General features: G+C 43.0%; 1 protein-coding gene across 1 annotated transcript; it reads right to left on the reverse strand.

Moving 5' to 3' along the window:
• Positions 1 to 3,433: 3,433 nt before the first annotated feature.
• mboat2b (membrane bound O-acyltransferase domain containing 2b) lies at positions 3,434 to 10,201 on the reverse strand. Its single transcript, XM_042503120.1, has 12 exons — positions 9,690 to 10,201; positions 9,079 to 9,156; positions 8,756 to 8,851; positions 8,561 to 8,616; positions 8,425 to 8,479; positions 8,052 to 8,229; positions 6,908 to 7,100; positions 5,982 to 6,085; positions 5,791 to 5,855; positions 5,059 to 5,191; positions 4,785 to 4,936; positions 3,434 to 4,124 (listed from the first exon to the last, which is right to left on the reverse strand). Exons 1-12 carry the CDS (start codon positions 9,872 to 9,874, stop codon positions 3,953 to 3,955), a joined length of 1,467 nt encoding a protein of 488 aa, XP_042359054.1. The 5' UTR covers positions 9,875 to 10,201; the 3' UTR covers positions 3,434 to 3,952.
• Between the last annotated feature and the right edge of the window lie 420 nt (positions 10,202 to 10,621).

The raw sequence follows: 10,621 nt of genomic DNA on the forward strand, positions 1-10,621 counted from the left end.
AAATATTCATAAATACTTTCTGATGCCACTGACCTTATTGCACACATCTAACCACAAACACAACGACTTTGAGACAAGGAAAATGGGACGCAAATTTGTGAATCCTAAAATAAAGAAGGAATGTCCCACCGTGCTCTGAATCCATGACATTCTCACCCAAATCTGACCCAGTCCAACCCCACCCAGTCCAACCCGATCCAGTACTATCTGACCCAGTCCAACCTAACCCAGTCCAACCCCACCCAGTCCAACCTGACCCAGTCCAATATGACCCAGTCCAACCTTGACCCAGTCCAACCCCACCCAGTCCAACCCGATCCAGTCCAACCCGATCCAGTCCTATCTGACCCAGTCCTATCTGACCCAGTCCAACCTAACCCAGTCCAACCCCACCCAGTCCAACCTGACCCAGTCCAATCTGACCCAGTCCAATATGACCCAGTCCAACCTGACCCAGTCCAACCCGATCCAGTACTATCTGACCCAGTCCAACCTGACCCAGTCCTATCTGACCCAGTCCAACCTAACCCAGTCCAACCCGATCCAGTACTATCTGACCCAGTCCAACCTGACCCAGTCCTATCTGACCCAGTCCAACCCCACCCAGTCCAACCTAACCCAGTCCAACCCGATCCCGTACTATCTGACCCAGTCCAATCTGACCCAGTCCTATCTGACCCAGTCCAATCTGACCCAGTCCAACCCCACCCAGTCCAACCCGATCCAGTCCTATCTGACCCAGTCCAATCTGACCCAGTCCTATCTGACCCAGTCCATTCTGACCCAGTCCATTCTGACCCAGTCCTATCTGACCCAGTCCAATATGACCCAGTCCTATCTGACCCAGTCCATTCTGACCCAGTCCAACCTGACTCAGTGCAGGCAGCCAGTCCCAGCCGCTCAGCGTTGCTGTCATTCCTTCACCGTCCTTGGATTTGGTCATTAGCAGCTGTGAGCAGTAAAATGCTAACTCATTTCCTGTGTCTCTGTGTGGGGCCCAAAAAAGTAAAGACACTGGAAACGATTTGTGCTCATTAAACTGTTGTCCTGCTTTTAGTAATATGTCATACCTGAAGACTCTGTTTAAAATAAAGCTGGAGGCTCGGCATGGAAAAATTAGTTTATTATCAGGATTTTATGGTCTGAGAAATAATAATTACTCATTAACAGCAGAGAGTCAGTCTTCTTCAGGGTCACTTAATCAGGGGTCAAAGTGCACAACGAGTGCAGTAAAGTGCAGGTCCAAAGCTGAGTCTCAGCCCGGACTTTCTCCAGGGGACAGCTGACGAAGCTGACCCATGTCCTTAGTCCTGGATGCCATGTTTTACAAATATCGCCAAATCTAAAATATATAAATACAAATAATTTTTTTGAGCCTCCCTGAGTGACCTGAGGAAAACACATTCAACGCACGTGATGTGTTCAAGGAACGTTAGCAATTTGAAAATCCAAAGATAATTTCTTTAATTAATCTTTTACAATTTCTGGCTGTGATTAATGGATTAATTTTGGCGATTATTTGCTTTGGCGGGCCACCAGGTTTGGAACCCATGTTTTCTGTAAATATCACCAAAATTTTCAATTGGAAAAAAAAGGCGAAATTTTAAAAGAAAAAAAAATCGCAAAAAACCTTTATACAGAGAAATTTGTTGAAATGATTGATGAATGAAGAATGAAGAAATTGTTAAAATAAAGTATCATACAGAAGTAGTATAGTATACGGAATAAAGTATTGCAAATATTTTGAAAAATCAACAAAATTTTAAAATAAAAGAAAATCACGCTTGATACCTGGCGAATGTGACGTTTGATTGGCGGCAGGAGAGGAGACCTGAAGCCGTCACACAGCTGATCGCACAAACATTAACAAACACAGATAAACACATGATGTCAAGTGTCAAAAAAATCCGAGTTTAATCACATCATTTACAAAAACAAACAAACAAACAAACAAACAAACAAACAAACATGTTGTCCATATCAAACCTACAGAAGGTGGCTGGTTCGCTGTGAGAACATTAATATTTGTGAGTCAAACAATCTGCAGAGCCTCTAAATTCATCAGCATCATCCTCACTGAAAGTATCGAAATCATGTGGAAACAGGAGAAAAGACGGGGACACTGAGGACATTCTGCAAAGGAAACACGGACAGTTAGGGCTGGAAGATAAGAGTGAATCCAAACTTTTTCTCAACCAAGACTGGTGATATATAGGGACTAATCTTTATTTATCAGAGAAGGGGGGGGCATGAAGTGTTTGTCCCTGTTGGCAATTTGAAAGTCCAACAATAGTTTCTATTTTTACAGTTTCTGGCCCTGATAAATGGTGTTATTTTGTCAAGTTTTAATTAGGATAGCAGCAAAAATTTAAGAGAAACAAAAATCGGCAAAAAAGTTTTAAAGTAAAAGAAAAAAACCCACCCCAAATGTCTGATGAAAAAGACAAGTGCAAAAGAAAACGACACCTTGAAAATCACAACATAAAAATGTACAGAAAAAACGATCTGCAAAAAAGAAAAAAAAAGTTTAAAAGTTTAAAAGACAAATAATGGCAAAACTTTTCAAAAGAAAATAAATGGTCAAAAAGTCTAAAATAAACAAATAAAAATCTGAAAAGAAAAAAAACAAAATCCTAAAAAATTGCCAAAATGTTTCACAGAAAAAGAACAAAAAGTTTTCAAGAAAAAAAAAAGATGGTCAAAAGTCCTTAAAAATCAATAATATTAACAATAATTTTAAAGGAAGAAATATTCCTACAGCGGTCCGAGCTAAGCTCCTGCTCTCCACATATCTTCCATTAAAACTCACGTCTGTTAGGATTTACATAAATTAAATAAATAACAACTGGACAAAAACATCCACAAATGTAAACACATCGTCCTCGTCGACACTACAGTTAACACTCGTCCTTTTTCTCGTAAAACACAAGGCGACTGAGCGGAGGAATCATTGGCACTTTCTTCAAACTAATTCATACTGAGACGCTATGGGTTAATAGATAATAACACGATGACGGTCAGACGGTCCGGAGGAATGTGGACGAGAAAACATCTATTTCTTTGTTCATTCGTTTACTCGTTTTATGCACTAACTCACTGGCCTGCTCCCCCGTTCATCGACCTCCTCAGTCATCACTTCCTCACTCCGTCTCCTCTGAACTTTTCTTTAACCTGCTTGTGACACCCGCAAACGTAAAAAAACTATAAATGGAATAAACCACAAACGAAAAAACTACAAACGTAATCCAAATCTGCAGTTTTTAATGTAATAATCCCAAAATAATAAATTTCCTACAAACATATTACCAAATTTCCTGCAAATGTCCATAAAAGACATCTATATGGCATCCAGAAAAGACGTCCCATAGATGTCTTTTCTGGACATTTGCAGGAAACTTCATGTTACTTTTGTAGGAGTTCACTGCTGTTACGTTTGTGGGATCATCAGCCTTCATTAAAAGCTGCAGATTTCTATTACGTTTGTGGTTTTTTACGTGTGTGGGTGTTTCACTGCTTTCTTCCGTTCGTGTGATTGTTCAGTCAGTTTCCCGTTCATCCTTCATTTGTTCCTCCGTTGTTTCATGTATTTCTGCAGGAGGACGGTCCGCAGGTTTCTGACGGCAGAGCAGACTGATGACTGTCCGGGGCAGCTGCTGCGTACGAAGTTACAGTATGTATATGTGTGTTTATATGTGTGTCCTCCATCACTGCAGATTGATCCAAAAAATGTTGACATGTGTTTGTTAGTTTGAGTCCAAACGCTTTCCTGGCAGTCGCACTTCTTTATAGGTGTTGTGAGATCATCAGGTACGACGGCGGCCGTTTTATCGTCCTGTCGGTCCAAATAATACAGGTTTACCTCTCTGTACGGCGGACAGGAGGACGGTCCGTTCACCTCCTCATCTTTCTGTACAAGTTTATGAAAAACAAAATGTCGGCAGGGTCCTCGTCCTCATGTGGTCTTCTCTTTCTGGCTGCAGTTGCAGTCTGTGGCCTCCGGGCGGCGCTGGACCGGCTCCTGGAAAACGCTCTTCTGCTGGTCTTTGAGGCGGAGATGTCGCGGTTTGACCGGCAGCGCCACGGCGAGCAGAACACAGCCGATATGGAGGCTGAAGTACCAGGATCTGCAGGGAGGACGGGACAGGTGAGGAGATCTCAGGTGAGCTAACGTCAAGTTTGAGTCAAGTGGAGACAGAGCAACTTTTTTAATGACATAGTGAATTTTTAATGACATTTCTATGACACACTATGTTAATCCTGAATTAAAGCTGACTTATTCAAAGTTAATCCTAAATGAAAACTGACTGACGCAAAATTAATCCTGAATTAAACCTGACTAACTCAAAGTTAATCCTGAAGTGATTAAAGCTGAAATAAATTAATCCCAAAAAGTTGTTAAAGATCAAGAAAAGTCTTTAATAACACTAGCTGTCTTTAATATATCCCCAAAAAGTCTTAAATAACTCAGATAAAATGTCTTATTCCCCAAAAGTGTTAAGCAGTCCAGAAAAAGTCTATAATAACACAAAAATATTTATAATATTCCTTAAAGTCTTTAATAACCCTGAAAAGTCTTTATAGTTTCCAAAGAGTGCTAAAAATCCCTGGAAACGTCTTTAATAACCCCTGAAAGCTCTTAATTATACTCAACTTTGTGAAAGACTTCTGTGTTTTTTAAAGACTTGTGAGGAATCTTCAGACTTCTGAAGATTGACAAAAAATTTAACCCAGGTTAAACCTGGGTTAAACCTGGGTTAAGCCTGGGTTAAGCCTGGGTCACTGACCTGTAGAACTTAATTGATGGACCCACGGACAGCAGGACGAAAGGCACCACCGTGTAGCAGATAGCGATCTGAGTGGCCGCCCACGTGATGACGTCATAGACCAGTTTGTGGGTCGGAGATTGGAGGAAGTGCGGTCGAACGTTATGTCTCACCTGAGAGAAGAAGATGCTAACGGTCATTTAGTTAGCTAACGGTTAGCAAAAACAGTCAGCTAACGGTTAGCAGTCAGCCAACAGTTAGCAGGGACAGCTAACGGTTAGCAGGGTTAGCTCACCGCTCTGGCAGCCAGCGTGATGACGATGCCCGTGAGGAAGGTGAGGTAGTATCCTGGATACGCTCCATGCCACATGGCTGACAGGATGAAGGTGGCTGCTGTCGGGTGGTAGGGACATCGCTCGTAACATACCCTAGAGGTCAGAGGTCACACAGAGGGACGTCAGTATATTTCAGCAGATTTTCAGTCTTTGCTGAGACATAACGAGCAGCAGAGCTGACAGTTTGTGAAGCTTCTGTTGTTTTACGTTTATTTTCACGTACAGAGAAAACTGAAATGACACAGGGGGTTTCTACGTTTCGAGGACATGGGGGGCCAAGCACGGACCTCTGTAGGAAAAAGAAAAATCGCCAACATTTTTACAGCAAACAGGCCTTCCAAACCCAACCCCAAAATTGTTGGTGTTTTTTTTTCTTTAAAATTTTTAGTGATTTAAAAAAATGGCAATATTGTTATTCTTTTAAAAATGTTGCCATTTTTTTTTGTTTGTTTAATTTTTTAAAACTTTTGTAGACTTATTGTAGGAGCTGAGCTGGAAATTCACTGATTACACTCAAATACACAATCTGGACAAAATGCCCCAAACAGTCCGTAGGGGTTAATTTGTCCACCATCGACCAGTCGATTGTTTGAGGAGTTGGTCGAATTTCGTCTGTTGGGATTTTGAGTTGAAAACTGTCCTGGATTGTTCCTGCCGGCAGAAACAGTGAAACAGAGGAAATGAGTTCAGACCTTTTGAGCCAGTGAGCCGTCTGGATGTTCCAGTTGTCGAGGAAAACTTTGAAGCTGGTTGCTAACTGAAAGAAAACAGAAACACTTGAGCTGGATGAACAAAATCTGAGAAATCAAAAGACAAGGACAGAGGGATGAAATCAGAGACACTCGGAGAAAAGGACAGAGTGATGAAGGTGGACGGTCGTCACCTCGATGTTCAGGATCCTCAGGTTAGAGATGAGGTCCCAGCGAGGAGAGCCGTCACTGTCGTAACCGTTAAAGCCAAAACCGGCGGCATTGTTGATGGCATCAGCTGAGGACGGACAGAGATAACAAGGTGATGGACAGGTGAGACAGGTAGGACAGGTGAGACAGATGAGACAGGTGAGACATGCAAGACAGCTGAGAGAAGTGATACAGATGGGACAGGTGGGACAAGTGGGACAGGTGAGACAGGTAAGAGAATTGAGACAGGTGAGTCAGGAGTAACAGTTGACACAGGTGAGGCAAGTAAAACAAGTGAGACAGTTGAGACAGGTGAAACAGGGAATACAGGTAGGACAGGTGAAATGGGTAAGACAAGTGAAAAAGTTGAGACATGCGAGAAGTGAGACAGGACAGACAGGTCAGGGAAATGAGACAGGTAAGACGGTTGAGACCATTGAGACAAGTGAGACAGGTGAGAGAGGTAAGACAGTAGAGATAGTTGAGACAGGTGAGACAAGTGGGACAGGTAAGACAAGTGAAATAGTTGAGTCAGGTGAGACAGGTGAGACAGGTAGGACAGGTGAGACAGGAGTCAGTCCGTCGGTGTCCTGCGGAGGCGAGGCGCATCATAACAACATGTGGTCAGAGGTGTCCTCTGCTCCACCTGTAGCCACACCCACCAGTGATGTCACAGTGTCCTGCAGCACACCTGTGCATCACTGCGGACAGGTGAGGAGTCCAATAGAAGCAGGACTGGACACTGAGGATGTCTGATTGGACTTAGTCTTTTCTGTCCAGAAATCTGAGCGTGTGGAGAGACCTTGAGGACAAAGAGACTTTTTGACAGCTTACAGAAGACTGAAGGAAGACAAAGACACACCGAGACAACACAGAGACAGACAAGAGCAGAGAGGCGTGAGACACTCACCGAGCGTCCACACGAAGTAGTACTTGGGTCTGGTGGTGAGCATGGACAGGTACAGGTAGACCACCTGAGCGTAGAATGGCATGTTGGCGATGAAGTCGTCGTCGATGTTTCGCTCCACGGGGAAAACTTTACAGACGGACAGGAAGAGCAGCAGGCAGAAGAAGGAGGTGGCCACTTTACGGACCACCTCCACCTGAGGAGACACACACGGGGCTGCTGTCTCATCTCCGATAAAACCTGAGAGCAGTCTGTCTTCTGTCTTTAGTTTGTAGGTTTAGTTTTCTCTCTGCAGCTGAGTCATTGACATGAATATACGTATCAGACGGTATCTGCAGATATCAAATATTTACAACTTCCCTGCTAATCACTACGAGAAGCTTTAACCCTTTGAAAACTAGGAAAACTAACAGATATTTGAATTCTTTTATTCTTTTTGCCATCAGACTTTAAATGCTGCTGACAGCAGCAGGCCTAACTGATGGTCATGAGGGTCAGTAAATGTGGGGAGCAGCATGGTTTATGAATTTATTTTATTCTTGTCGCTGTATGTGTATGTTTTTGCCCATGCAGTGATCTGTGTGTTGCTGCTGCTATGCTCCGGTTGTCCATCCGTTGATCCGTCGCACCGACAGAGCTGCGTTTGAATGCTGCTGTTGACTGTGTGTTTATACTGTCTGTGCTGTTTTGTGCGATTGGTCGACTGTAAACGGAATTGCCCTTTTGGGATAAATAAAGTTGTCTTGATCTTGAAACCTGGGAAAATTGGCAATGAGTGGTTTAACGAGAAATGACCCCAAAATGAGCCAGAAATTAGAAAAAAAAGTTTTTAAAAAAAAATATTAAATGTTTGTGAAAGGCGTCAGAACACAGAACAAGAAAGCTGCTGTGGATCCAGGTTTCAAAGGGTTAACAGTCTTAAAATCTTTTAAACTGTTTGAGCAGAAGGATGTTGCAGCGTCTGAAGGTAATATTTCATATTTCAGTATGAGTACATCCACAAGTTCTCAGATTTGAAGCATTCTTTAAGTAATTTCTTCTGCAGTGTGAATTTATGTTTCACAGTTAAAGATATAAAAATAAAGCTGCTGATATGAGTCAGGATGTTTCAGATGCTGAGTTTTGAGTTTGCGGTCGTGTGTCGTACGTTTGGCGACGGTTCGCTCTGCCTCCGCTTGGACTTCCTGTCGGTCTCTGGCTCTCTGTGGCGGCGGGGATCTCCCTCGATGAAGGCGATGTAGTCGTTGTAGGAGCAGGTGGGTCCGGCCAGGATCCCCATGAAGTTACAGTTGTAGCTGAAGTACTCGAGCAGACTGGGCATCCTCCTGAACACACACACACACAACCAGTAAGACTCTGCTCAACACACTGGTTTCTACACTGGGAGCTGCTTTCATCACATTCATCCGTCAGCTGCTGCAAAGCAAGATGTTAATAATACAATAAATGAAATAACTGGACGGAGTCTTAAACTGCACAGTCATATATCTGATCAAAGTATCCATGTAGCTGAAACAAACCTTATCGCCAAAATCTTCTGTCCTGGAGTCAGATGCTCTTCTTTTCGTGCCATTCCTGTACGAGACAAATAAAAATACGTGAGCAGAAATATCAGATATTCCAACAGCTCTGCGTGTCATCACGTTGTTATCTCACCGTCGTGGATCTCAAACGCCAGGCTGGTGATCTTCTGTGTGATCACCATCATCGGCCTGCAGAGACAACAGACGCAGGTAAAAACGAGAGACGACGGGTGTGAACATGATTCAGATCAAACAGACAGAGCCCGGACAAGGAGACGAAAATCAGGTGAGATTCAGGTGAGAATCAGGTGTGAACCAGGTGTCTCACCCTGTGAAGTCAGCAGAGTACATGCCGTAGTCAAAGACGTAGACTCGGGTGATCTGGCACAGACTCAGGTAGCTGAGAGCCACCAGGAGGCAGTACCTGAAAACAAGAACGACACGTTCAGTCACTGTGAGCCAGAACCTGCAGTTCCTCTGATGCAGTAAAAATTAGGCTAATTTTGAAATCTATCGCTTAAAAAACTCTTTAGAAAAAACAATGAATTAGTCGTTAGATTAGTCGAGAAGAAATAATCGATAGGTGCAGCCCAAGAGATATTCTTCACTGTCCGCTCACATTAAAATGACTTTTAACCCTTTGACGCTCACTTGTGCATGTGCTGGACTCCGGTCAGGATCATGATGCCGTAGGTGAGTCCGCTCTGAACCAGGAAGTGAAGGGCGTACCTGGAACAAACAGGAAGTTCAGTCAAACATCAGAGAAACAAACATTTATTACCTCTTTATTTTTCTATAATGGAAGAAATTAAAAGTATTGTATTTACACGATTAACACTTGAGTTTAGCCTCACTGTGTTTTCACGGTCGGACTTTAAGACTTTTACTGCGCTCACAGTATCTGCAGGAAACGTTCCCACATCACTGACTAATGTTACCTACAAGTTTAAATAATGTTTTCAAGAAAACATTTTAATCTGATGTTCAGAGAACGTTTCAAAGAATGTTCCTGTGAGGTTAAATGTGGAAATAAGAATATAAAGTGTTGTAACTCATGTAATCTTCAAGGTTTCTGCACATTATAACTGCTGTAACATCTCAGCATTTAACCTTCCAGGAACATTATTAGAAATGATAAACACCCTCAAAACGTTCTTTGAACATTAGATTAAGATGCCAATGTTGTGGGAACGTTTCCTAGTTGGTTTATAGTTAAATATATATATATATATTTACTTATTAATTTATTTATTTTTTCTCACCAGCCGAAGCAGAAGAGAGCGAAGTAGAGTCCCAGTAAAGTGGCCACCACGTGCCGGATGAAGGGACTGGTTTTACTGGGATGAAGGAAGAGACGAAACCAGAAGGCCGACAGCAGAGCGCAGAGCTGACACGCCACGAAGTTCACCTGCAGACGACACCGAGGGAGGAAAACACACCTGGACATGAATGACAGCAGGACCGTGTCTCGGGTTAGAGGACTCGGGGGCTTCGCCCGGACCTCTGTAGGAAAAATATAATGCTGATTTTTTTTCTCGTCTCGTAAAAAAGATCAAATTAAAACAATAAAACCACAGAGACGCCACAGACAGAGGACAGGGGACAGACAGCATGTCTGCGTTGTTGTGTCGTCTGCTGTCTCTGTAAACAGAGAGAGTTGCAGCTTGTTATCGATGAATAATGAATGTGTGTGTAAACTGATGACAGAAGAGTCTGCGGCTGACGATCAGCTGATCACCTTCAGTCAGAACAGGTTTCACTTTCACACCAGCTGATTTACACCAAAAACACTCCGTAAAGACGTTTCCTGTTTAAAAAAACCTGTTGTCCTGACGCTGAATGTCTCTGTCAGTCAGCAGAGTTTGGTTTGTCCGTTCTGGGCTCCTATAGAAACAACATGGCGGTCTCTGTAGACGAGGACCTGCTTCCTGTGGCGATACAAACGCCTCATTCTGAGGTCACGGAAACACGACCACTGTGATTTTCAGACACTAAAAAAAACAGGCTGATTATATTTTATTCACTTTANCAGTCAGCAGAGTTTGGTTTGTCCGTTCTGGGCTCCTATAGAAACAACATGGCGGTCTCTGTAGACGAGGACCTGCTTCCTGTGGCGATACAAACGCCTCATTCTGAGGTCACGGAAACACGACCACTGTGATTTTCAGACACTAAAAAAAACAGGCTGATTATA

Source organism: Plectropomus leopardus, chromosome 16 (genome assembly GCF_008729295.1).
Source record: "Plectropomus leopardus isolate mb chromosome 16, YSFRI_Pleo_2.0, whole genome shotgun sequence".
Classification (NCBI taxonomy): Eukaryota; Metazoa; Chordata; class Actinopteri; order Perciformes; family Serranidae; genus Plectropomus; species Plectropomus leopardus.